The sequence below is a fragment of the Histoplasma capsulatum genome, assembly GCF_000150115.1.
Source record: "Histoplasma capsulatum G186AR genomic scaffold supercont2.5, whole genome shotgun sequence".
NCBI lineage: Eukaryota > Fungi > Ascomycota > Eurotiomycetes > Onygenales > Ajellomycetaceae > Histoplasma > Histoplasma capsulatum.
Window position 1 is genome coordinate 481,194 of NW_025544805.1, and position 26,783 is coordinate 507,976.

The following is a 26,783-nucleotide window of genomic DNA, read 5'->3' on the forward strand; positions in this document are numbered from 1 at the left end:
CAATAGGCCCGGAAGATGCTGATGCGGTGGGTTTTGATACTCGTGATCTGGCTGGCGGAAGTGGACCGTTGCTGGTTCCGGCGATGGACCAAGCTTGTCGCTGGGGATATGCGTCCGTCGAGTGGCAATTAGCCTCGCCGTCGAAGGAGCAACTCTAGGCCTTGGAGGAAAACTCCGTCGAATAATCAGCAAGTCTGATGCGGTCACGGTTCTTTGCTGTGCTTCGCCCGAGGTTGGCCCCAGCCTCGTCCACGAGGGTAGTAGCCGTGGGCCTATGGCATAAATGGTGGTGCACGGAGAGCGCTGACGGTATCCAGGCCGTTCCCCGGGGCAGAAAACTGGCTGGCACGGCGCAGTGGCATGCAGCTGCAGGCCCAGGGAGGCCGTGGCCCCAAGAGCAGCAGCGCCGGCCTGGTGCGATGGGGGCTGGGGCGCTGCCGCCACGGCCCAAGCTCCGGCGGACACTGCCCAACCAGCGGCCGGGCTGGCTCACCGCTGCTTTGGCTCCCCACACTCAACCACCTCAACCACCGGGCAGGAACAGCACAAGTAAAGCACACGGCCCCAGCCCTGCTGCACTGCACTGCTCAACGGACCACTCCATTCCTCTCCTCGCCATCTCACCACTCATATCCTCTCTCTTAGGAACTCCATCTCCTCTCCATTTCCTCTGTATCTCTATCTCTACCTCCGTGGCTCTCCACCTTCCTGTGCATCTCCTGGCACAAGATCTTCTCTCTTGTCCTCTCCTCTCCTCTCCTCTCCGCTGTGCCCAAGTAGTCTTCTGTGGGAATCAATAGAACTCTTCCGCCCTTCCCGTATATCTATGCTACAACCACAATTACAATGGGTGATGTAGATCTAACCAACGATGGCATCGTCAGCCTCGATTATGATTCTCGAGGATACATGTCTGCCCCTACGTGGTCCGTGGCGGTGGGCCATCGCCCGACCCAGCACCACCAACAACACCACCATCATCAGCACCAGCACCAGCACCAGCACCAGCACCAGCATCATCGCGTCGATGGTAGGAGACATATCTCGCCTCTGCAAACCAGCGGTCACCACTTTGACACCGCTGTAGCGCACGACCACGATCTCATCAGCGACTGGGAGTTTCAAAATAGTATACAACCCCTCCATCTCCCGTATTCGCAAGCTGAGGCCTCTTCAGCTCCCCAATTCACTTCCTCTTATTCGATCCCGCTCCAGGCTTCGCCAATCGATCTCATGCCAGCTGTTACCCAGGCTCAGCTGGGTCCCAGCCTACTCGACGGGCCCTACCACGTTCCTCTCTCTGCACCACCAGTCGATATGATACCCTTTACCTTCCAGGATTTCCACGCGGATCTCATGTCCTTTCCGACAATGGATGGCCTTCCAGATGTATCTTACACTTCCCAGAGTATCCAGGGCAGTAGCTCTCCCACAGATACGTATTTGGAAGTCCGTTCCTTGACCAGTTCGAGCAGCGATAATGGCTGGACAGCCATCGAGAATCGTAGGTCACTCGACTCGCCATACCACGAACAGGCCATCTTCATCAACCCAAACGAGACCCTGCATAATAGAAGCCTGTCCGAGTCGTCATACTCCGATCTGGATCCTCACAACCCAAGGAACTCGTTTGGCAGTTTTACGGACTTTTCTCATCCGATAAATTCGCCAAGTTCAGAATCGAATCTCGAGGCGGAGTACAACGCCATAAATCGAAGGCTGTCATGTGACCTGGCCTCCCATGGATCGTCCTCTCCCGTTGCCGTGAGCCCTGTTGCCATCGTCAGACCCATTCCGGTCAAGAAATCTTCGTCGCCTTCCAGGTCCCCGACGTCACAGGCGTCGTCTTCTCCTCCAAGTAGAAAACCATCCCGCAAGAGCCCTATTGCGGCAAAGACCTCAGAAACCAAAGTGCGAAAGCAATCTCAGTCTGGAAAACCGGAGACTGAGAAACGCGTGGGGAAACGAAAGGGCCCGCTTAAGCCGGACCAGCGGAAACAAGCCAGTGAAATACGAAAATTGAGAGCTTGTTTGCGATGCAAGTTCCTCAAGAAGACTGTATGTTAATAACAACACCCCACTCCCATCCCACCTTCTTTCATTCATTCATGTTTCAGATACCTAACTCTTGATATAGTGTGACAAAGGAGAGCCGTGTGCGGGTTGTCAGCCATCACATGCCAGGCTTTGGCAAGTTCCTTGCACTCGCATTGACATCAAAGAAATCGGCTACTTCATGAAAGACTGGAAGGCCGATTATGAACGTCATGTTACTCTAGGCTTCTCTGTGGGCAACATCAAAGGTTTCTCTGATGTTGAGAGAATACTCTTCATCACCCATGGGTACGGTCAGGTGATTCCTGTCACTGCTCGGGAAGTTTATGTCCGTGATGAAGAGTGCTTCAACGTTGATTGGGTGGAATCCATGCAACGCAGTCCTAACAGCTTCGAACTCGCTACCGCAAAATTATCAGCTGGGATGGAAGGGATTACGCCCGCGATGCTTTCGGATTACCTTGACAAACATATTGACTGTGAGGGGAGTTTCGAGAAATTTGTCGAGGGATACTTCACTGGCACTCCGTTCCTGACGCAGATGCTGAAGAGTACCTTCCGGTATTACTCTCGAACTAAGCTCCTAGTTATCCGGAAGGCACTGAAGCTCATACTTGCCTACAACCTCACCACGCATATTACCATGGCCGAAGGTGTCGGTGAAATTGAGGACTTTACTGGCAAGGTTGACGATGAGACATCAAGGTACAATGGCAAAATAATGGCGCCAGTCATGATTAATTTCCAAATCAAGTATGGCTTGGCTACTATGTGGCGAGAATTGCAAAAAGATGTTCTGGAGGAACTATCAGCTCTTTATTCCAGTGTTTACAGTGGTGACAAGCTGAAAAACTGGCCAACCATCTTCCTCCTCGCCTCCATACTGCTTGCAGTGTGGGAGGAGATGCAGTTTGATTGCCATTATCGTGTTCCTGTAAGCCTGCCTTTGATTAAATTTATATATATTTCGTTTGGGCTCTGTTAATTTAACCTTAATGTGATTAGGATGCCGCGGCCGCGGACAAATTCTGCACTGATATGGAAACAACCCCTGTCGGTGTTATCGTCGGCCTCTTCCAAGCAATTTCACAGAAACTTCCGGCATTCACCGAATGGGATTCCAGCAAGCATCATCACCTCCTTGGCTCGAATGTTGATGTCTGCGATACTATGACGGAGGTTCGCCAGCATGTTACCAAATATGGTAAGCTCCAAGATTATGTGCTGGCAAGTTTTACGTGCACACAATCTAACCAATTAAATTCTACAGAATCCTATCTTCGAACTCGCAGCAAGCCAACATTCGATCGCAACGATTTCGACTGTTTATCAAATAAATTTGTCTCGAGACTGGTTATTCGTGCGAACTAAAATTGGACATGCCATTTCTTATCTGGATGTCGTTTATCTATTAGTACCCCTTTTTACGCATGAGAACCTCCAAGGATCTTTGTTTTTATGATATAATCTGCTTTTTTGTTCTGACGGCCTTCCACCCAACCATGCGCGAAAAAAGTACAATTTTACGAAAGCAATGTATAGCATCTGCTACGACTGGTATGAGATACATTACCCATGAATTCTATAAATGAATGAGACGAATGACGTACAACCACGCCCAACACGGCTCCGCATGAAACCCTTTGGCTGGACCTTTCACTCGTTTAGTTCTCGATTTTCCATTTGTTTTAATTTTTACCTTTTCCTTTTTACCCCTCGTGTGTCTAACATTTTGTCATATTTTGTGAGATTACCTTTGTTTGTCTTTTAACATAACCTCGTTAATGCTTTGGAATCCAGATATCCCTTTTTCTTAAGTGATATACCTTATGTTTTTGATATTTAGCTTGACTTCTTACTTTATTCTTTTATTTATTTGCATAAGACATGTGTACACGTTTTTCTTCTTGCCTTCTTTTCTCGCTCGCCTTTTATTCCTGCGCAGCAAGGACGAAACGAAGAAAAATGAAACCGACGATGACGATGACGACAACGATGGCTACGATGATCGCGAGTAAAATCTACATTGGTTTTATGACATCGTTTGATGCCGCCCAGGGCATCACAAACAAATGACAATGATATAACCAAGCTTAACCAACCCCAACCCAATTTGATCCGTATGATGAATAATATCTTTTATCTTCCTACTCATGCTCACTCTACCTATTCTGTTCTGTTCTGTTCTGTTCTGTATTTTCGTCGTTTCATTGTTCATTCTGATGCTGATGATCGCCATCTTCTACTCGAATTGCATTTGCTGCATTTTAATTTCACTTGATTCTGACATGCTTTATTTCCACTTTGAGAGTTCGGGACAATAATGTTTTCGAGCTTCGCCACCTATTATTGGCCCCTTAAGCTTCCTATCCATGGACGCGCCCGGACCCAAGATCTTGGGACCTTGTGGTGGATCACAACTGCTCTCGAAACACCATTTTGTGCTTCAAAATATATAAATCCAACATGAAATAATAAATGAAGTTTATTCAATGTGCACCTTGGTAAATTACCGGAATGGCAAAGAACGTTTAAGAACCTGTTGAATCATAGATCGCTTTATTGTAGCCATTCATGATATCAAGCTCTTTATTGTAATTACGATACTATCTTCTATGGTAGCAATTAAACTTTCAGAATTTACAACAGACCTGATATCAGTTTCAAATATTGATGAAGCTTGCTAACTAAATAGTGATAGAGATTGATTGCTAAAACACTAATTTAATTAACTAGGTATCAAAGCTGCATAATAGAATCTCCTCGTCAGATACCTCCTAAATCGAGATTCAAGAACCAATTCCATAGATGAAAACACTCTCGGAATTTGCACTCACATTCTTTCTCTTTCCAGATGAGTTGGTCCTCCACTAACTAGAATCCTTCGAAGTATTCTGGGTATTCTGTATATAGATTAAAGTTCCATCACTCGGCTTACACCCTCCCTCAGGGTCCCTCCTCCCTCGACCCGTTGATCGTTCTTGTTTTTCCATGGGGTTTTTTTTCATTTTTATTTTTTTTTAGGGGTTTTTGTTCATTGTCAAAAATCTTCGAAGGTATCATATCGGACATAGTTGCTTGGAACTTCCTTGGCCTTTTCATTCTGAGTCGTAGGAGACGGTGGAAGTGTTTCCTTTTCTCTCTCTGGATTAAGGAATGGGAAGAATATTTAAGTTATTATGGCTGGAAGGGCATGGATGCGGTTGACGCGAGGAACTGGTCGGGACTGTCCGTCTGTGTGTCTAGCATGATCGGTTGCCAAAAGCCTCTTCTGGGGTGTTTGATGGTCAGGACGGTGTCTGCCTGCGTATGGGAAAAGAGGTGATGGTGTTCCAGCTCGAGATGTTCGAGTCAGTGTTGGTTCCACCAACTTCGCCAAGATTCCAAAACGTCACCAACCAGGCAGCACACAGAGTGGCCGTGACTAATCAGAACCAACTTCGCCTCCAACCCAGCCTCTTTTGGCAGTCTGCTGACATCCATGGTTATACTTAAACCCCAGGGCCCCGTCTCCTTCCTCCTCACTCCCTCCTTCCCATCACCATCATCATCATCACCCTGTCTCCTTCGCCCGCGTCACTGGCATCCCTGTCTCTGCTTTTCCCCTCAACTTGTTTCTAACTATCTCATCGATCAACTCTGTACCCTTAGGATCCCTTGCAATACGATACAACCCCCACTCTTCCATTCTGCCACTGACTCACCATCATCTCTCCTCAACTTCAAACCCGCCACCATGCAGATTTTCGTGAAAACCCGTACGTATATCCTTTCCAAGGCGGAATTTTCTTCCAAACCAGCTTTATGTAACTGGGCTAACATACCACTTCTTCGTTCTTGTTTTAGTCACCGGAAAGACTATCACTCTTGACGTTGAGTCGGCTGATACTATCGATGCCGTCAAGTCTAAAATTCAGGACAAGGAAGGCATCCCTCCTGACCAGCAGCGTCTTATTTTCGCTGGCAAACAGTTGGAAGACGGCCGTACGCTGTCAGATTATAACATCCAAAAGGAGTCCACCCTTCACCTGGTTCTCCGTCTCCGTGGAGGAATGCAGATCTGTATGTTATCCCAGATATGTCTATCTGTTTTGCTCGCGAGAACGAAAAATAAAATAAAATATAAACGGACTAACAAATTCGTATAAACAGTTGTCAAAACCCTCACAGGAAAGACTATTACCTTGGAGGTGGAATCTTCTGATACCATCGATAATGTAAAGAGCAAAATTCAAGATAAAGAAGGCATCCCCCCAGACCAGCAACGTCTGATCTTCGCTGGAAAGCAACTTGAGGATGGCCGCACCTTGTCCGATTATAACATCCAAAAGGAATCGACCCTCCATCTCGTCCTTCGTCTGCGTGGTGGAATGCAAATCTTCGTTAAGACTCTGACTGGTAAAACCATCACCCTGGAAGTGGAAAGCTCAGATACCATCGACAACGTTAAAAGCAAAATCCAAGATAAAGAAGGTATCCCACCAGACCAGCAACGGCTCATATTTGCCGGAAAGCAACTTGAGGACGGCCGAACACTCTCGGATTACAATATCCAAAAAGAATCTACACTTCACCTCGTCCTCCGACTTCGTGGCGGTATGCAGATCTTCGTGAAAACTCTTACCGGAAAAACCATTACACTCGAAGTTGAGAGTTCCGACACCATCGACAACGTGAAGAGCAAAATCCAAGATAAAGAGGGTATCCCACCAGACCAGCAGCGCCTTATCTTTGCTGGTAAACAGCTGGAAGATGGCCGAACCCTTTCCGATTATAATATTCAAAAGGAAAGCACTCTCCATTTGGTGTTGAGATTGCGGGGTGGCCACTAAATACGTTTATTCCTGGCATTGTGTTCTGCATTTTTTTTTTCCTTCTCTTGTTTCTTCTTTTTCTACGCTGGGAGAAATAAAACTACCGGCTTGGCGTCATTGGTCATTGGGGATGGATTCTTTTTATGAACAAATTACGACACGCCATGCATTCATTTACACTTAGCTATCTACATCACATAAACTACGTCCTTTTTGTCGACTCCTCGTAACAATCCAAACAACCTCTCTTCTCTCGTTTCATTTTTCTATTCTCCTTTCCTCTCGTAGAGTATAGAAGTGCGAATACACCAGGCAGTAACCGTAGACCTTCGTCCCGGTGTAGTTCCGAAGCCTGATTGGGAATGTCGGAAAGTTTCCAAGGTTGCGTCATATGCCACGTGACTATGGAAATAAGCTGCCAGGTGCTCTGCGACATCGCTCAAGGATTGAGAATAGAACAACAACAAAATATTGACAATGAAGGCAACTCCCTCAAATGAAACCAACGGCCTATGCCACCCGCTATTGCAGCTACGTTTTTGTTAATAATATAAACTGCAAGCCAACTCATCGCCTGCTGTGATGGCGTGATATTCCGACGAAGGAAACCGCTAATATCCATATTTTTCACCCGCTCACATGAGTTGACTCGGGATGCCCTCATACTTCTACCATATTCTCCTGGAATTGCTGATAGCTGGTGGCGGTAATAATAATAGTAACAACAATAGTACTCCGACTCTAGCGGCCGACGAGCACGGCCCGGTTGCCATTCAATACGAGAACGATAACCCTGATACCTTTTCGCCATTCTCGCCATCCTCGTCGCATCCACATCCACATCGACATCCTTCTCAGCTACGCCTCCTGCTCGACGGATCAGACAAAAACGACATCGACATCACGCTTCGGGGGTTCTGTGACGCGTTACAGCCCTTCCGGAACGGTCATAAGAGGAGAGCTAGGGGCTCTGCTGGCAAGGGGGCAAGGGGTGGTGACGATTGGGATTGCCATAATAACCAGAATAATAGAAATAGCAATCGCCATCTGAGGAGGAAGAATTTTAGGGGCGGAAACAGCAACGGGAATAGCGGCGGAGGGGAGATTGATAGGGATCTTGTTGGAGGTGGTGGTGAGTTTCACCATTTTCTGTTTCCCTGTTTTCTCTTTATTTCGCTGAAGAGGAATCCTGGTTATTTACTGGTTGGGTGTTATTGTTATATATTTTTTCATTGTGGATTCCCAACATGGTGTTTGGTAGGATATGAACTTGTCGACTAACTAGGTGAATCTTGTGGTTCGTTGCTTTCTTGAATAAAGAAGGCAAAGATTCGAGCTCGAGCGGACCCCATCAATGTCAAGCTTCGTTGGGAACTTGTACATCTACATCTTTTGCAACTACAAACACGACTACAACGACAACTACAGCTCCGGCTACGCCTCCCTCTCCTCAGTCCGAGATAGTTGGCGCTCATCACCCTCAGCAAGTCCATGAGACTCTTGCCAACACCGCATCCAAAAAAACTCAACCTATTACGCCCACTTCCAGGCTTGCAAACGACAAACGCCTCGATCAAATCTCCATCGAGTGCATCGACATGGTTGTTCCAGAACAAAACCAGAACCAGAAACAATCCCAGACCCGGAGTCAACAACAAACAGCCACGACCACCAGCCACCAACCCCAGCAGCCTCAACAACCAGCTACCAAAGGAAACAACAACAGCAGCAGCAATAATAATAATAACCCGATAGCCAAGGGCATTGGCACAAACGTCATCGGGGGCCTAGCTACAAAGGGCAGATATGTCCCGCTCGACCAGAAAGTTTCAGATAGCGCGTGGGGGATCGTACATTTATACCGTGATGCAGTGGAAACTTCTACCCTTTACAGGGACGACGATGACCCGTCATTTCTGAAGGGGTCGGCGCTCACACGGAGTGCGATGCTTGACAGCCATTCCAGCAACAATGTTGGCAGGAAATATGGCCTTGCTGATGACGAAAACGCTGGGTCTAGAGGATCCGGATCTTCAGCAGTAACAGACGCGGCCGCCCATTCCACGGAGGATTGTACCACTTTGTGCATACTCGCGGTCCCGTCGTATATGTCTCCGTCGGACTTTTTAGGGTTTGTGGGCGACCAGACGAGGGACGAGGTTAGCCACTTTCGGATGATAAGGACGGCGCGGGCGAATCGGTATATGGTTTTAATGAAGTTTCGGAGCGGGAAAAGGGCGAAGGAGTGGCAGCGAGCTTGGAACGGGAAGGTGTTCAATTCAATGGAGGTGAGCTGTCTGCCCTTTTTTCTCTTTTTTTCCTGTTCGATAGGGGCTCGATCCTTGCTCTGGATTTGTTGCTGATGTTTGCATTATTTTGCTATGTTATTTTTACAGCCCGAAACGTGTCATGTCGTATTTGTGAAAACCGTCGAGATTCAGGTCGAAGCACCGGGGACAGAGAGCAAGTTTCCAGATATGAATAATGACCCCTTTACGCCCGCAACAACGAATCAGGGCCTAGTATCCTCAGCATCCCCCCCTCCTCAATCGAGTACGCTTTCTTCAACGTCACTGTCTACGAAACCATTGGCGCCTCCAACGCCCTCGCTGATAGAGTTACCGACATGCCCCGTCTGCCTAGAGCGCATGGATGAGACGACAGGCTTGCTTACGATCATTTGCCAGCATGTTTTCCACTGTACATGCCTGCAAAAGTGGAAAGGCAGCGGATGTCCTGTTTGCCGGTATACGCAGGACGAATTCGGCAAGAGGGCAGCTCATGCCTTTGATTTCGATCAGGGCCCCGCAGAGTGTCGTGTGTGTCATTCCGAGGTGAATCTGTGGCTATGTTTGATATGCGGCAACATTGGCTGCGGCCGCTATGACGAAGCTCATGCCTTTGCACACTTCAAGGACACTTCTCACGCATTTGCCATGGACCTTGCTTCTCAACGTGTCTGGGACTACGTGGGCGACGGCTACGTGCACCGGATCATTCAAAACAAGTCCGACGGCAAACTTGTCGAGTTGCCCGCGGCGGGAGAGAGTGCGCTTGACCCGCCGGACTGGGCCGACGCGGTCCCCCGTGAGAAGCTGGAGAACATGAGTGTGGAATATACACACCTGCTCACGAGCCAGTTGGAAAGTCAACGGACCTATTTTGAAGAAGTCGTCGAGCGCGCGGCTGACAAAGCATCAGTCGCGAACGCAGCTGCCACCGCTGCCCAAGAGGCTGCGGAATCGGCAACGAAGAACCTCGCTGCGATACAGGCGCAGTATGACACGCTTCTCAAGGAGACGATCCCGAATCTTGAGCGCGACAAGGGTCGTGCGGAGCGGCGGGCGGAGAAGTTTGAGACCATGGCGCATCGGATGGAGAAGGAGTGGCGCGAGGAGAAGGCTTTGAATGGCAGTCTGCTGGAGAAGGTGGAGTTTTTGAATGGGGAGGTGCAGAAGTTGACGGTTGCGAATGAGGATTTGCGGGAACAGAATCGCGATTTGAGCTTTTTTATTAGTGGTGCGGAGAGGCTGAGGGATCAGGGGGAGGATGTGGTTGAGGGGACAGTTAGTGTTCCGGAGCCGGAGGAAGGGGCGGGAGCGGGTGGGAGGAGAAAGAAAGGGAAGGGGAAGGGAAGGAAGTAGGGTCGACTTTGGGAAGCAGAAAATGCTTTCCTTTTGCACTCTTTTTTCAACCGATCCGCTGTTTGTGTCCATACAAAAGACGTACGTGACAAAATTGGGTTTTGGATGAGGGACGAAAGGCTCTTTTTTTGCTCTTTCTCTTCTCTCCCCCCACCCGGAATAAACCTGCCCTCAACAATCCGTGGAGAAGGGGACATGGGCCATGAACATGGAAACACACAAAGTGAAAAAAAAATGGAGAAAAATGAACCTACGGAAACCCAGATATATCTTTATTTACTTATCCCCTAGGTATTCGTGGCAAATCATGCACGAGGGCTCTCATCCCCAGCCCCCACTTCCTCACCGTTCGAGATTTCTATGTCGAATCTTACCGTTGGATTTTTTCTATCCAACTCGATCCCGGTACGTCCGATAATTACGGGAAGATGCAGGAACCCCGCGCTACATCCAGCTTATCCCCAGGTGGGTGAGTTTGGCTTTGTCCTTATCTTTGTTTTTCTTCTATCTTTTTGTGGGGGGGAAGAAGAGCTTCTTTGGCTGTTTTCCCTTCGCTTGTTCCAGGAATCCCATAGAATTTGTGCTTGTACACTCACTACATATGAGTAAATGAATCATGATGGAGACAAGCGCGGCTCTGGAACTTTGTATTTACGGTAGTAACAGTACACCCTGTAAGATAGATCCTGCATTGTTTTAAAAAAAAAAAAAAAATTAAATTAAATTCAGAAATAGAAAGATTGTTTGTCATCCCTAATGCTGAATGCAAGCCTGTAAGATAACTACACTCAACAAACCTTCCACCTCCACGAATGATCGAGTTTTAGATTTTGGGGTCCTTTGAGTCCCAATTGGGTCTGCATGCGGATTGTGCATGGATATTTTTTACTTATTTTACTTCGCCCTAGGTTTATGAGATAGGGTTGAACCTGCAGGAGTCAAGCTCCACGTAAGTAGCCAGGGTTGTAAATATAAGATAGACTGAAATTCCTATGCTGCCTTCAAGAAAATCTTACCTACCTACCCCTTGTTGATGACCCCAGGCTCTTCGTTGCGTAGTATGGGGGTTATCCCCTCCAGCGGATATAAAAACAGCAAGACCGGAACAAATGAAAAGCAGAAGAAACACCTCCCCTCCGGCCTTACCTTCCGGGACATAAATAAAACAGATCTTCCAACCCCTTCTCCGGCCTCGGTCTTGGTCCATTTTAGGGCTCCTTTAACGGGGTTTTGGGTAAATGTTATTTAACACGGGACCGCCTTGGAAAGAAGGAAAGAGAAGAAACTAGAGAGAGATGGGTGTGCTGCACCGTCCATGTGCTCCGTACAGCACAAATAAGCTCGCCTTCTTAAATACAGAAACACCCCACGCTACACACGGCCCGGATAGAGATATATCATACTAGTGAGCTGGTGGATTACCGAATCGATGAGGTCCAGAACTGTTCTCAGCGCTCTTTTTTACTTTGTTATTTTTCTTTTTGCTCTGAGCCAAGATAAGAGGATGCCAGGAATTGAGGAAAAAGGGCTGGGTTTGAGATTCTTAACTGTATTATAGGAGTCTGTCACGCGACTTCTATATATTGATAGTTAATATGATTTTAATTTTAATTTGTCTTATTTATCTTTATCTTAATCCTTATCTACGTATTTGTTGAGTTATTCGGTAAGTAGTCGGGTTGGTTGGTTGGAAGTATCAGCAAGCGTTTTCCTCTAGGTTCCCCCCCTGGAGGTGGCAGCGACAGGGAAGATTGTCGGAAAGTTATACATGTTGGATAGGAAGAATGTGTAAGGTTGGGACGGGCTGGATGTCGATACCCCACGTACTGTTGCATATTGGTATGTTGATGCATGATAGTTACAGGCGACAAACGGGCCAGCGAGGGAGTTGCGGTGTATGCTCAGTCCGCTGTGTTGCTCCTGGACATGCGATTGATGAATTTTATCCACTTTTTCTCTCACTATTTTCTCTTACTTTGTTGGGTTGGAGGCACGCTCTCTTTGTGTCAGGGTATGCGTGGATCAGATTTTTGGATTGTTTGTTTCATTAGTTAGGTAAAACTCGCAATGCGTGCATGGGTATCGGAAATTGCGAGATTCAGAATTAAATCAACATCAGAGGATTTGCACACAAAATCCTCCATTCACCAGGCTATAGGCCTGCATGAGCCACTCCGTATTAGCTGCATGGCTGAACCCATCTCTTCAAAGATTTGATGGCCAAAACGTGGAAACAGAGCACTTCCTCTGGCTTCTAGTTTCCTTGAGCTTCCAGGTGCTTCTCTTCATGTGGGAAGCACGCAATGCATGCCTTGGTTCCTTCGTAAGGCCTGGCCCTCCTCGTCCTCCTTCGTCCTCCTCGCCCTCCTCCCGGAGATCCAGAGCGCCAGGCCGCTGTCCCCAAGGCCCCCGGTCGTTGTCAGCGAAAGCAGAAGACCTCTTGGCATGCCAAGATGTTTCCGCTGCTCAGGCCGCTCCTCTCATGCACAACGACGTCAAACTCGCCCCATCTCGCGCCAGGCCGCATCGTGATTGGTTTCTGGGATCTGGCGGGGCGTTATTGGCAGCAACATCAGTGCATCACGTGGCGAGGTTTCCTCCCCGCTATCCAATGGGAAATACGCTTGGCTCTTGGCTGCGGTGGAACATCGTCCGCCGAGGAGAAAGAGGGAAGCTGACAAGGGTGAGATGGCGATAGATGTCGCTCCGGGGAGAGTTGGCGGGATCTCTTACAGCGTGGGGAGAAGAAAGAGGATGAACACAATGGATGATGATATATGGTGATTGTTTCCCGTGGCAACATACGCAACCCCCATCTCGGTACCGCTATCTCATGTCGACTTATCTCATCTGCCCGCCCCAGCGTGGCGACCCCCAAGTCCAGCAAGGGAGCAAGCAACATGTGAAATGCGACAACCGCCAAGGCACTAACTGCCTTCTGAACGACTTCGAGATGCAAGGATGATGGATAATAGTATTCCGACGAACGCCCCAAACAATCCACCTCAAGCAGATTGTGTGCCTGCGAAAACATGGCATAAACCTGGACCGTCATTGTCGCGTAGAAGGATAGGCGGCCCAGATGCCAAGGTTGCCAGTGTGGCCGCAACCATGGACCAATCAATACCTCGCCATTCCGCGCCGCTTTCAGAGTTGTATGTGGGATGGAGTGTCCAAAACTGACAAACCGCGATCTGGTTGAGTAAGAGAATGAGGAGACTCTTGCGAGAGAAGTGTGGGGGGAAGAAGAAAATAAATCCCATGAAGCGCTGTGATTGAGCAGCTGTTGGCGAATTCTGCGGACCCTCCTTCGCCAAGAGCCCAGACTTCCCACTGGCAGGACGGTTGCGTATCTACGGGTCCGTCTGAAGCCAAGAACCTTACGCTATTTTTGGGGGTGGAGGGGATGGCCCGGATGGGGAGGGGCGGAGCGGTTTTCGGTTTCAATATCCTCCTGTCAGATCAGGAATCCCAGCCGATGATTTATAAAGCCATCGATGTTCCCACTTCGTGGCCGGATCTTGCCCTTTTGTTTGCCTCCAGCGTTATCGTCAGGTACGCCTTCCTTCTTGCAAGAAGACCCATATCACAATTTTTAACTTTTGTCTAGATTAGATTGACGTCAAAGTGGAAACCCAAACCCCGTCCTTTTTGACACGGAGCCGTGAAGATTGAGATAGTGTCATCGGACTGCGGCTCTATTCATACCGTTATCTGACCTATACAATACCGTCTGATATCGTTTAGTGGTGTCGTTAGAAGCTATTTTCTCTGGTCGGTCATTCCATTCGACATTTGTACAGCTCCTCCAATAATACTGACCATCACTGTTTCGGCGCAGTTCACATAGACCTACATATCCGAATAGGCCTACTGTCCACCGTCGTTTTGATTATTCAAGCTCTGGATCACACTACGTCCCTTTTTTAGATCATTTTGGATTCTACCTCTCTTGGCCACGGTTAGGAACCGCTCTACCGCTCTGCTCATTCCTCTTCATAACTCCTTCCCTCGCCCTTCTGAGCTGTTTATAGCAGACACTGTCAACGCCTTATACCTATTCTACTTTTACCTCGGTGTTCAAGAAGGGAGAGGAGATAGAAAATAAGAAATAAGTTACATAACAGCATAGGCGGGTCTCTGCGTGATGGGAGACGACAAGGACAATGGCAAACAGGGGTATGAGAAGCACCCCTTTCTACTGTCGGTCGATGAAGTGGGCCAGATCCTTAAAACAAACACGGAAACTGGCTTACCCGATGTCGACGTCGTGAAACGCCAGGAAGAGTATGGACCCAACCGCTTGCACGGGGATGGGGGCCCAAGGTGGTATGCTCTATTGGGGAAACAAATATCAAATGCGATGATCCTGGTACGTCTCTTTCGTTCCTATCTGTCCCTGAAACTTCGCTCTGTCACATTCCCGCACTACCCCACAAAGGCTTATCCATCTCTGCCCTATCGTTGTTTTCACGGCAGCTGCGTTTCAACTCGTTTCATATAAGTCTCCTCTCCGCCATCTGATGGTTGTGTGGTATCTTTGCCATGAACTTTTAGATCGGCGTGTGGAGGGCCACAGAACGTAGTTCGCCAATCGACTGGAGAGTAAATGGCTGGCTTTTTTATGTTATCTACAATATCCTTAACCCTTTCTAATGCTGAGCCAATTTCCCTGCCTTATCTCTCCTTTTTACTTTTATTTTTATTTTTATTCCCTTCCCTCCCGGAAACACAACATATATACCACCATTCTTGGAACTATATAGTAATTGTATGTTTTTGGACCAGGTCCTCGTTTTAGCCATGGCCCTTTCATACGGTGTCTCTGATTATATTGAAGGAGGGGTGATCACGGCTGTTATCGTGCTGAATGTCGTGATTGGCTTCTATCAAGAATTCAAGGCAGAGAAGAAGATGGACGCTCTCCGCTCCCTCTCCTCGCCATCTGCCAACGTGATTAGAAACGGCCATGAGATAACCGTCCCATCTGGCGAAGTCGTACCAGGCGATATTGTTCAGATCAAAATGGGAGATACTGTTCCAGCCGATATTCGACTGATCGAGGCCATGAATCTTGAGTGCGATGAGAAGATCCTGACAGGTGAAGCTGTTCCAGTAGCTAAGGACATTGATTTTAGTGCTATCGGAACTGAGCTGGAGACTGGTGTGGGGGACCGCCTAAACATGGCTTACTCGTCCTCAACCGTTACCAAAGGCCGTGGTCGAGGCATCATCGTTTTCACTGGCATGAATACCGAAATCGGAAAGATCGCTCAATCTATGCAGGGGAAACAGCGCAAAGCTGGTCGCTCTATGTCTCGAAAGAAGTATGGAAATTTCCAGCCATTCAAGGGTGGAGCTCTTCGCATCTGGGACAGAATTGGCAAATTCCTGGGCCTCACGGAGGGAACACCGTTGCAGATCAAACTCAGCAAATTGGCCTACGTACTATTCGGATGTGCTCTCTTGCTTGCTATTATCGTCTTTGGTGTTAATCGTTTCAATGTTACAAATGAGGTGGCTATCTACGCAATTTCCACTGGTATGTGCTGAAACCCAGGTTGCGCGTTTTGACTGCAGAATGGTTTACTGACATTTCATCTTTGCCCTTTTCTTTAGGCATCGCTATCATTCCCGAGTCCCTTATCGCTGTCCTCACAATCACCATGGTTGTTGGCATGACCCAGATGAGAAGGCGGAAAGTAGTTGTTCGGCAACTGAGCGCACTGGAGGCTCTGGGTGGCGTCACCAACATCTGCTCTGACAAAACAGGAACTCTTACTCAAGGTCAAATGGTTGCCCGCAAGGCCTGGATTCCCGGCGCTGGTGTATATAGTCTCCACAAATCCGATGATGCTAATAATCCCACTCGGGGGACGATCACCTTGGGGCAGCCTCCAACATCGAAACAGGAAGCTGAGCAGGAGCGGGAGCGTAAACGCGCCGAGCAAGACGTGCTCCGTTCTACCGTTGGCCTGAAATTCGATATCCCCGCTGAAAAAGAGCAGCGCGACCAACGTCGCATTGAGGAACGAAACGAAACGCCCCCTGAAAAGGACGATCCGGAGGAGAATGTGCTTCCTGAGATGATTCCCGAACTTGAGGCGTTCGTTACATCCGCGGCGCTGTGTAATTTAGCCACCGTTCGCCACGATCCAGAATCTGACACCTGGCAAACCATTGGTGATCCTACTGAGGTTGCCCTCCAAGTGTTTTCTCTCCGATTTGGTCTTGGAAAAAAGACGCTTGAAACACAACATGGTTGGAAGCAACTAGCCGAGTACCCCTTCGATAGTAGTGTGAAGCGTATGTCAGTTATCTACCGCCATGCTGATGATCCTGAAACTGTTGTTTTCTCGAAAGGTGCTGTCGAAAGGATTATCGACCTTTGCACCACTGTTGGGGTGGGAGATCATCAAGAGGCCATGACGCCTAAAATCAAGCAGGATATCCTCGAGCAGATGAACTTCCTTGCCGAACAGGGTCTACGTGTGCTTGCAGTCGCGCAAAAGCCTGGCCCTACTGGATTCGACCCTCATTCGCAGCAAATTCCACGAGAGGAAATCGAGAAAGACTTGACGCTTTTGGGCCTGGCTGGTTTATATGACCCCCCTCGATTGGAAACTAAGGACGCCGTTAAAGGTATGTTTTGCTAAACTGTGTTTGTCTTTATCTCACTTAAAAATAGAAAGTTACTAACTTCGGTCCTAGAATGTACCATGGCGGGAATTCGTGTTCACATGCTTACTGGAGATCATCCATCAACTGCTTCAGCTATTGCAAAGGAAGTTGGTATCCTTCCGCGCAATGCCGGAACGCTATCAGCAGAAGAGGCCCGATCGTTAGTGAAAACAGCGGCAGAGTTTGACGGCATGACTGACGAAGAAATCGATGCTTTGCCGTCTCTCCCTTTGGTAATTGCACGTTGCGCCCCGGACACAAAAACTCGAATGATCGCTGCTCTCCATCGTCGCCGCCGATACTGTGCCATGACTGGAGACGGTGTCAACGACGCTCCATCGCTCAAAGCTGCAGATGTTGGTATCGCTATGGGCTTGGCTGGATCAGATGTGGCGAAATCTGCCGCCGACATTGTGCTCACGGATGATAATTTCGCTAGCATTGTCAATGCAATTGAGGAAGGTAGACGCATGTTTGAGAATATTCAGAAATTCATTCTCCATCTCCTCACTTCCAATGTAGGCGAAGTTGTACTCCTTATCGTCGGACTTGGTTTCCAGGATAGATCGGGGATTTCTGTTTTTCCACTCTCACCGTTGGAGATTCTTTGGATTAACATGTTGACGTCTTCGTTCCCTGCCTTTGGTCTCGGTCGTGAGAAGGCCGGTGCCACTATAATGCATCGGCCACCGCATGATACTAAAAAGGGCGTCTTCACTTGGCAGATCATTACTGACATGATAATCTACGGTGTCATCATGGGAGCCTGTACGCTTCTCACCTTCGTCATCATAATATACGGTGTAGGGAATGGAGTGGATTCCCTGGGACACGATTGTAACCGTATTGCCAGCGATTCCTGCGATGTTGTGTTTCGGGCCCGTGCCACTGTCTTTGCCGAACTCACATGGCTCATTCTTATCTCCGCCTGGGAATTCAAACACCTTCGCAATAGCATGTTCAACCTAGACCCGCGGCGTGATCGTACTGGAGAACGTTTTGCTTCCTTCCCATTCCTCTGCGACGTATGGGAGAACAAGTTCCTCTTCTGGGCTGTGGTTATCGGCTTCGTCTCAGTTTTTCCCGCAGTCTACATCCCTGGTCTCAACACAAAGGTTTTCAAGCATAGTGGTATAACCTGGGAATGGGGCCTGGCATTCGGATCAATATTCGTATTCGTGCTTGCGGTGGAGGCGTGGAAAATGGTTAAACGAAGGACCGGCTGGTTCACTGAGGGAGAGGACTATGGCGGTGCAGCTAGCTTGGGCTTGCGACGACGCTGGCCAAGCCACGAGTTGGGACTCAGGCAGGGATTCTTCACTTTTGCTCGTACGCTGACCAAGGCAAGCGAGAGGAGCATTGGTCGAGAGAGTGAGATGTCCAGTGTTGCTGGGAAGGAAGCTAACGGTGGCCGCAAGCGGAGCACGAATGTACACATCTCGGCGCCCCGGAGGGTCGAGGAGGGGGTATGAGGATGCAGAAAGGGATGTGATTATGATATCTGTCTTGTCTATACTTGAGTTGGTTTTTCCTGATAGGAGACATGTTTAGCTTGTTGCTGCTTTTATTTTCTCCTTTTATGGGTACGTTAAACTGTTTCTTATGGTTTTTTCTTTTTTCTTTTTTTTTTAGAGGATCGACTTCCGAAATGGCGGAAATTTGTTGTCGAGAGCTGTTTCAATACAGGTCAGGGGGAACTAATTGCTGGACTGATGATCCGGATTATGATGGGTTTAAAAAATGGTGTTTGATTTCAATGGTTATTTTTGAAGCCAATATATGTATCTAGATAATATGCTCTCTCTTAAGTATCTTAGACAATTTGTCAGATATCGGTTCATCTAGTTGCCTACCTAACACATACAAAATAATATAAAAAATACACGTAAGATCATTGATTATGGATTGTTGATCGCCATGTGAGTTGGAATTTCATGTTACCCAAGCCCGTCTTCCCAGCCAATTTTTTTTTTTTTTTTTTTAAACTCAGCACAAGGGAAAGAAAGAAACAGGACAATTTCCGTCCCACTACGACGGTATCTGGTAGTTCACTGATAACTGCCAACATAAACAATACAAAGTAAGTTATACACGACATATTACACAGGTAGACGCTAGCCTACACCAGCCAGCTATCTTCACAATCAATAGGTTCCAAACTTCAACGCAAGTCAACAGTTGAGGTGGGTGTTGTTTGCACGGAATGGAGGCTGCTAAGATCAACGTCGGAGTGTCAATGGTTGGGGTGACTATGTGTGGCAGCACGGGCTTGCAAGTGCACATCAGAGAGTAGCCTTGAGAAGGGTTGTTGAAAGGTTGTCTGTCTATCTCCAACGTCTGGGAACGATGCTAATTGTCAATTGTCATGAGTTTGTCATGTTTGCATCTCGACATCAACCATCCTCAATCAGCGATGTCAACTTCGGAGTGGACGAGAAACGATGGAGAGCAGCAATTGAACAAGGCAAAGCTCTATACTTCCTTGGAAACTCAAGGGTAGCATTACGCTTCTCAAGGTATACAATATCGCTCCCCTCTAGGTCTCGTTTATGGACCAATGGCTCGTATACCCCACGCTCTGGATTCGCAACGAAGCTTCCTTAAGCTTCACCCATTCATCCTCCTCATATGGATATCTCGAGCTAATTGAGTTCCCAGGGACGCTTCCCATTTCCTGTTGAATAGCAAACTGTTTTGCAGAGCCGCAAATAATGATCCTCAGCCAGTGCCGCACTTCTGCGGCTACTGCACGGAACATTACCCTCCTTGTCCGCCATGGTCTGAGGAGTACGACGACCACGCAGATCGACAGGGTCCGACACCATTCCTCATCCTCCTCCATATCTTCAGACGAACTCACCCACTTCTCCTCTCTCGCTAGCAGTTGGTGGGACCCACTGGGCCCTTCGCGCATCCTCCACCTCATGAATCCACTCCGCCATGAATTTATCGCGGCTTGCCTTTCCGAATCGAATCCACGCTCAGCCTGCCCCCCCTCCTCTTCTTGTGATGAGGGTTATGCAAACACCAGCACAAATGCAAATGCGAACACAACCCGGGCCTCTTCCTCTGGCCTTCGATACCTAGACATAGGCTGTGGCGGCGGCATTTTCGCAGAATCACTCGCACGCACAATCCCACCTCAACCTGATGCAAGCCAAAGTACAAATACAGACCCCGCTTCAAACCTATCACCCGCAACCCTGGCCTCCTCAATCCTAGCCATCGACCCATCTCCGGTAATGATAAAAATCGCAACCTCCCACGCCCGCGCCGATCCCCTCGTCTACTCCCATCTCCAATCAGGTCGATTTAAATACGAGAACACAACGCTGGAAGCGCTCCTTCCAACTCCATTTCCCTCTCAATCTCCATCCCCACCTCAATCCTCATCTCAGCCTTCCTCTTCGCCTTCGCCTTCTCCTTCATCACCGCCCCCCAAACCACCATCCCAACCGCACCAAAAATTCGACATGATTACCCTCTTCGAAGTCCTCGAACACGTCAACCCACAGACGTCCTCTCCACGCTCTTTCCTAAAACAATGCCTACAACTCCTGCACCCGGGCGGCTGGCTAATCGGCTCAACGATCGCGCGCACCGTACCTTCTTTTATTGTTAATCAGGTCATCGCGGAGGCGCCGTGGCCGATTGGTGTAGTTCCCAGGGGCACGCATGAGTGGGGGAAGTTTGTGGATGACGACGAGGTGGAGAGGTGGGTTGGGGAAGGGTTGAGGGAGAGTGATGGGAGCGGGGTTGGCATGGGCGGAATTGATGATGGAATGAGGTGGAAGTGTGTGGGTGCCATGTATTTTCCCGGGTTGGGGTGGAGAATGATTCCTGGAACGGAGAAGTTGGGCAATTATTTTTGGGCGGTGCAGAGGGGTTGTCGTTTGTAAGTTACTTATTATTCCATCCACAGGATACCACTTGACTCTATTCGTTTGATATTTGATGTAAATTATTATCTTTCTCCATGGGCTTTGGATTACATGACGTATCCTGTCTATTATATCATTTCCCTGCATGGGCAAATCAACGAAGAAATATCGTGGCTTATTATCATATTCTAGATACCCAATACTAATATATTTTTTCATGTACTGTACTTCCTTATACTTCGATACTATTCTCAAGGAAGCAGGGACTACTATAACAGAAAAGTCCTCAGGAAGAAAATACGAACAGATAGCTACCACAACCTAAAAAAATCAAGCGCAACAACTACAATAAAACAATATATAACAAGGAAAATCTATGTTGGTCAAAAAAAACTAATATATCAAAAAGATGGGGGTAATGAGATACATATATAACTAAATAGCCCTATAGCCTTAGTTTTTGTCCATGCAACCGTGTCAACTCGAACGAAACGAATGAATACAATACAACCCGAGTTATATCAAATCCCAAAAACAGCCAAAGGTAAACTGGAAACCCGAAAAGCTCCTTCCGTACTCCGATTGCTGCTTACACCATTCGCAATGTTCCATTCCCACAGCGCCTGCAGAGCTCTGTAAATGTTCTATCAAAAGAAGAAAGAAAAAGTTAAAAAATATTGATGATGAGTGGGAGAACCTAGCGTGGAAAATTAACTTATATGACGAAATTTGGAGAGGGAAAGAGGAAAAAAGAAAATAATGGGCCCCCAGATATGGCAAGCAACAACGGAGGTACTAGTGATTAATAAAAAGGTATGTATGGTGGAATAAGGTATGGTATTCATACAAGCACTATCGAACAATAAACCCGTTTTCATGTTCGTGAGATCACGGCAGAGTATCTATTAAAACTCCGGGGAAAGCAAGGCACGAAGTAAAATAATTAATCGCATTGGAATAAACCGGTGGCGTGGAAGGAAGAACAATCGGTGCACTTCTCAATAGTCGCGATCAAACAGGCGTAGTCCATGAATCCCCGTTCAATTTAGGTTTCATTTCGTAGTTCTCTGGTTCAGTGCTTTGCGGCCGTCGTATTGTTGAATTGGGGAAAAACATGTGGGGCGGTATGTGCGCTGAGTAAGGAGGTAGTGATGGCTCTGGGTATGAATACTCAGTTGCTGAGGCTGACCCTGGCGAACTGATGCTGTTAAGTGTCGGAGATGCCCACCCCATGCTCGAAATGTGTGGACTTCCAGCTACGCTATTGGGGCGAGGATCACTGTTGGCAGGAGGTTCAAGAGGTTGAGGTGGTCGGTATCCACTTGGGTGGGAGGTCAAGGAAGGTCGAATGTGGGGCACGCTATTGTAGGTAGAAAGCGGTGGCGATGACGTGGATGGAGATGCGCGGGGACTGGCTTGTTGGAAGTCACTTCGTAGATGTGGAGGTATCGAGGTATTATTGCCCATATAGTATTCGCCCATTTGGCGGTGTAGATGCATTGGTGGTAATTCATTCCCGGGAGATGCAGAAAGACGTTGACATGAAGGTGTCGACTGGGCGGATCCCGGTTCTGAATAAACTCCTTCAAGGGGACGAATACTTCTCTCTTTGTTTTGACGCAGGTTTGCTTCAGTTTGAGCTGCAGCCTCTTCGATCGTACCAGTATGGTGATTCTGATGCCTCGTCAAAGTAGTCCGCCTCGTAAAAGTTTTTTGACAATTTGCATACGGGCATTTGTAAGGTCGTTTTCCGGAATGTATTCTGCGATGTCTTGCAAGGGAGCTCGAATCACTAAAAGGCTGTTTACATATAACAATCCCTTAGTATCGCTGAAGAACAAATATTTCTGAAAAGCGATTTCTCTTACCTTGCCACATCGGTCGCACATGTGTGGTTTCTCGCCAGTATGGACTCGAGTATGGACAGTCAATGCAGAACGCTGGATGAATTGCTTCCCGCAACCCGGCCAGTCGCATACGTGAGGTCTGATTCCACTATGAATCCGTTCTAAAAAAAAAAAAAAAAAGAAGAGAGATGTTAGACGCCAACTGTCGCCAACTGTCGCCCCGTGAGGTGATATTAATCTTACCGTGCCTGGCGAGATCACTCCTCCGCGCAAACCCTTTGCCGCAGGTAGAGCAATGGAAAGTTTTGGGCGCAGGTTCTCCATTTGCTCTTGTGCGTCCGCTACTGTCATTCTGAAGATATTCGATCTTCCCCTGGTCGTTCTGAATGTAGTCGGAACGGGCAGCTGAATTTACAACTGAGCTCTGCGGCGGAGAATGATATTGGGGGATAGTTGATAGAGGCTGAGGTTGCGAGGTAGGATTATAGATATTCGGCTGGTCTCCATTTTGTGACGTTCCGTTTTCAGAGCCCATTTCGGACGGCGATTGGGATTTTATGTGAGTACCCTGAGCCAATTGCTGCTGAAGCTGAGCTTTAGCGGCAGCAGCAGCAGCAGTCCCCTTCTCGTTTAAAATCGTTGGGATATCCATAGCCAGCGCCAGTGACCATTCAACTGAAAAGAAAATAAAGACTGAAGCTGTCGCGACGACTAGAGGCTGTCTGTCGACAATAGTTTTGCAAAGCCTCCTTGATTGTTAAGAACAAATCTCTCGTTTTGGAGAATTTATTTCCTCAATGATTCTCTTCCTGTGCACGGAGATGTTAAGTTAGTACATAGTTAAATCAGAAAGCAACAGATCGTTTCCAAGAAAATACAATGGAGAAGGTTCAGATAATCCTAAAATAGATAAATTTAGGTGGAGAAGTATTGTATGTCTGACATGAATGGGATAAACAGTAATAAAAATTATATAGCAGCGCGGAAAATCAATAAAAACACACCTTCTATCACAAGTATTAAATCCTTGATCGCGCGAAACAATCTAACAGTGATATCTCAGAACTATCTCTCGGGAGACAAACGCGAAGCTGGTAACGTGAATGGATATCAATCAATCGCGAGCTTGCTCAGAAAGCTTGCGTCGGAGACTTTTGTAACGCACGGAAGGCGCTTGGATTCATATAAATATCTCTCGAGTCGTCATGTACTTTCTAGGTTGATGTAAGGCTTGGCTTAAGGATCAGAAAAATGTCTTCTGAAAGGTAACGGTAGCTCGCAGCGTGCGCAAGGAGTCTCCCGCAAATGGCCACACAAATCCACAGAAGAAACCCCTCCGTCCAAAATGCCACAACCCTATGGCAGAGATACGGGGACAGCGCAAGGGTCGCAATCAAACTGTAGCTCAACGCAGGTCACACACGCTTGGGGAGGACGGATATCCGCAGATAGTACTTGGGCTCAAGATTTTTTTTCCGGGCAGCTACAAGCCGAGGTAGGAACCACGCGACGCAGTAGCAGCACAGACGGGTTGCTGAGCAGGCTAACCGGGCGTCTTCAAAGACCGTTTTGTGTCTCCAAAGAAAACTCCGTGGGTAGATATGCGGGGGAAAGGATGCAAAAGGTGTCACCGGGCAGGCAGGACAGAGGCCCTGTTGGAGCGATCCGGAGAAACCCGTTCACGAGAGAAAGAAACTGGGCGTTCTGACAAAAGAAAAGATCACAAAATTCCCGATATCCACAACTTGGTAACCTCTTGTAGTGGTGTGGTATGTCGCTGATGGAAGGCGAAAGGGCGGTCGAGATTCGAAGGCAGATAATACAAGAGGTTTAAGAGGGCAACAATCAGCGAAATCAGATCACTTGGGCGCACTTTTAAAAACCATTGGCGACAAGGTTAGCAACGGATTTCACGAATGCCAATCAGACAATTGATGTTACGGTGGACATAGCCACACCACCATCAGGCATTCAATATCTATCGCAGGCCGTAGACTGTGACCACTTATTCCCAACAGCGACAGACAGATCAACGCGAAAACAACTCAGGGCGGGCTACCACAGGAATGAGGAACAGAGAAACAATCCATTCCAAGTCCCACAATGACAAGGGCTAAAATGGTCAAGCCAGGGATTGAGCAACTCACCAGCGACAAAAAGGAAGCCGAAGCAAGACGGGAAGGCTGCTGCAACCGTTGGACTTGCAGGAGGTCGAGGAGGATGTGGAGGTGAGGGGAAGCAGCTGCAGGGCAGGGAATAGATGTAGTTGGCAAAGGAGTTTGTTGGCCAGTTGGTACGGGACGTGGAGGTAGGGCGATGGTGGCGAGAAGTCAAAAGGTGTTTTGTTGCTGGTTGAGAAAAAGTGTCGTCTCCAGCAACATACCACTACTATTCTTAAAGGGCGGCGGGCGGCGGGCGGCGGCGACTCGACTAGCCTTAACGAAATCGCCAGCGAGCTCCCCCGGGTGCGAACCGCAGCCAACGAGCCAACAGCAACGCACCAGCAAGTCGACCACGGCCGCGCGCCAAAACGGCCCCAGGGTGAAAAGAAAGCCCCCAAAAGTTTCTGGAAGACTGCTGGCGGACCCTGCACCGGAGACATGGCGCCAGCGAACGATTTTTCAAACCAGTCGCGTCTCGGTGGCCCGTGGGTCGGCGGTCTTGTGATGGTTAATCTTCTCTTTTATGCTCTTCTCTGATCAACTTAACTTTTGTGCCATGAATCCTATGAGGCCCTACAAGCATGGTGATCGCAGGGTGGTTGAAAACATGCTGATGATTCATATACTGCCCATCCCGTGCGTTAAGCCTGGGCCATAATCTAGAGATAAAACCCCGTTGGGTTTCCCTGGAAAAGATGTCAGGCTGGGCGGGGTGTGGATGCACACCCCAACCCCCTATGCTATACGGAGTATTGTTGTGGAAATACAGTAATCACACGCTCTCGTGGCATTCAAGCCCGCCTACGTCTTGAAATGCAGACGTGCGGATCCCTAAACGAGACATAAAACGAGGGGGCCAGCATTCAGCCCAACCGACTAGTGGCATCAAGATTGGGAGGGTGGTGGCACACCAGGCAGCCGGGGGCTGCAAGAGGACAGCTCAAGCCCTCAGCATTGCAGGCAAATATCGACCGACTGACCAATGTGGCCGATTTTCGAACTGCTGGTTCGATCTGAGAATTTGAACCCGCATGAAAATCATCTCTGTTCGCAATACGGAGGATCCATCTGCCTAAGGGGCTTTTCCCCCCTACTTCCTCTAGTGCGTCGCTAATTACTTTAGGCAATCTTCTCGAAGAAAAGACCTGCAACCATTCAAAACTAGGGGGCTACTTGGCGCGCTCTATTGTCTCAAAAGTCAAATCGTGGCGCATCCGCCTCGAAAGGAGGATCGATGCCCCTGCAGGCAAGAGGACGTCAACAGCAGACAAAGTGGAGTCAGTCCGCCATGTTGATCAAAGCAGCCCTCCTCCAAACAAGAAAACCAATTTTAATCGAAGTTGCGAAAAGGGACTCCCAAATGAATGCATCATTCAACAGGGTTGCGGGCTGTTGTGGAAGCTCACAACGCAGCCAAAAATTACCTGGATCCATGCATTCTAGCTTCATGGTCCGAAGGTCTGTGGAATCTAGAAAGTTGTGACAAAGGGACTTCCCTCCGAATCTCCGATTCCCTCCTCTTTTCCTGTTTTGCTGGGGGCATTCCCATAATAACACCCTGGCGTTATGATGATCCCTGTGTATAGGACACTAACGGCAGATGAAATGCGTGTCGCACCCTGAAGGTATGGCGAATTTCAGGACGCCACCCTTCTCCCCCCAGGAAGTGCACTTACAGACCTTTTGGTGTTTCGGAGGG

At 48.2% G+C, this 26,783-nt stretch overlaps 9 protein-coding genes across 9 annotated transcripts; 8 read left to right on the forward strand and 1 right to left on the reverse strand.

Moving 5' to 3' along the window:
* Positions 1–846: 846 nt before the first annotated feature.
* On the forward strand, positions 847–3,426 carry HCBG_04109 (uncharacterized protein; the record flags this gene model as incomplete). Its single annotated transcript, XM_045431158.1, has 4 exons — positions 847–2,058; positions 2,138–2,989; positions 3,061–3,259; positions 3,326–3,426. 4 exons carry the CDS (start codon positions 847–849, stop codon positions 3,424–3,426), a joined length of 2,364 nt encoding a protein of 787 aa, XP_045287711.1.
* A 2,180-nt stretch (positions 3,427–5,606) lies between these two features.
* Positions 5,607–7,129, forward strand: HCBG_04110 (ubiquitin; the record flags this gene model as incomplete). Its single annotated transcript, XM_045431159.1, has 3 exons — positions 5,607–5,813; positions 5,902–6,117; positions 6,208–7,129. The coding sequence occupies 3 exons, from the start codon at positions 5,792–5,794 to the stop codon at positions 6,885–6,887; spliced, it is 918 nt and encodes a 305-aa protein (XP_045287712.1).
* A 394-nt stretch (positions 7,130–7,523) lies between these two features.
* Positions 7,524–10,513, forward strand: HCBG_04111 (RING-10 finger domain-containing protein; the record flags this gene model as incomplete). Its single annotated transcript, XM_045431160.1, has 3 exons — positions 7,524–8,001; positions 8,358–9,157; positions 9,266–10,513. 3 exons carry the CDS (start codon positions 7,524–7,526, stop codon positions 10,511–10,513), a joined length of 2,526 nt encoding a protein of 841 aa, XP_045287713.1.
* Positions 10,514–12,317: 1,804 nt separating this feature from the next.
* Positions 12,318–13,211, forward strand: HCBG_04112 (uncharacterized protein; the record flags this gene model as incomplete). The annotated part of the gene is made up of 1 exon (XM_045431161.1): positions 12,318–13,211. The coding sequence occupies one exon, from the start codon at positions 12,678–12,680 to the stop codon at positions 13,209–13,211; it is 534 nt and encodes a 177-aa protein (XP_045287714.1).
* A 263-nt stretch (positions 13,212–13,474) lies between these two features.
* HCBG_04113 (uncharacterized protein) lies at positions 13,475–14,381 on the forward strand (the record flags this gene model as incomplete). Its single annotated transcript, XM_045431162.1, has 4 exons — positions 13,475–13,668; positions 13,781–14,068; positions 14,261–14,291; positions 14,364–14,381. The coding sequence occupies 4 exons, from the start codon at positions 13,475–13,477 to the stop codon at positions 14,379–14,381; spliced, it is 531 nt and encodes a 176-aa protein (XP_045287715.1).
* Positions 14,382–14,660: 279 nt separating this feature from the next.
* HCBG_04114 (P-type Na+-ATPase) lies at positions 14,661–18,949 on the forward strand (the record flags this gene model as incomplete). Its single annotated transcript, XM_045431163.1, has 4 exons — positions 14,661–14,885; positions 15,302–16,055; positions 16,133–17,155; positions 17,225–18,949. 4 exons carry the CDS (start codon positions 14,661–14,663, stop codon positions 18,664–18,666), a joined length of 3,444 nt encoding a protein of 1,147 aa, XP_045287716.1.
* A 956-nt stretch (positions 18,950–19,905) lies between these two features.
* Positions 19,906–21,093, forward strand: HCBG_04115 (3-demethylubiquinone-9 3-methyltransferase; the record flags this gene model as incomplete). The annotated part of the gene is made up of 1 exon (XM_045431164.1): positions 19,906–21,093. One exon carries the CDS (start codon positions 19,906–19,908, stop codon positions 21,091–21,093), a length of 1,188 nt encoding a protein of 395 aa, XP_045287717.1.
* A 356-nt stretch (positions 21,094–21,449) lies between these two features.
* HCBG_04116 (zinc finger protein) lies at positions 21,450–23,574 on the reverse strand (the record flags this gene model as incomplete). The annotated part of the gene is made up of 3 exons (XM_045431165.1): positions 21,450–22,875; positions 22,944–23,083; positions 23,166–23,574. 3 exons carry the CDS (start codon positions 23,572–23,574, stop codon positions 22,087–22,089), a joined length of 1,338 nt encoding a protein of 445 aa, XP_045287718.1.
* A 693-nt stretch (positions 23,575–24,267) lies between these two features.
* HCBG_04117 (uncharacterized protein) lies at positions 24,268–26,527 on the forward strand (the record flags this gene model as incomplete). The annotated part of the gene is made up of 5 exons (XM_045431166.1): positions 24,268–24,517; positions 24,685–24,818; positions 25,298–25,569; positions 25,945–26,090; positions 26,223–26,527. The coding sequence occupies 5 exons, from the start codon at positions 24,268–24,270 to the stop codon at positions 26,525–26,527; spliced, it is 1,107 nt and encodes a 368-aa protein (XP_045287719.1).
* Between the last annotated feature and the right edge of the window lie 256 nt (positions 26,528–26,783).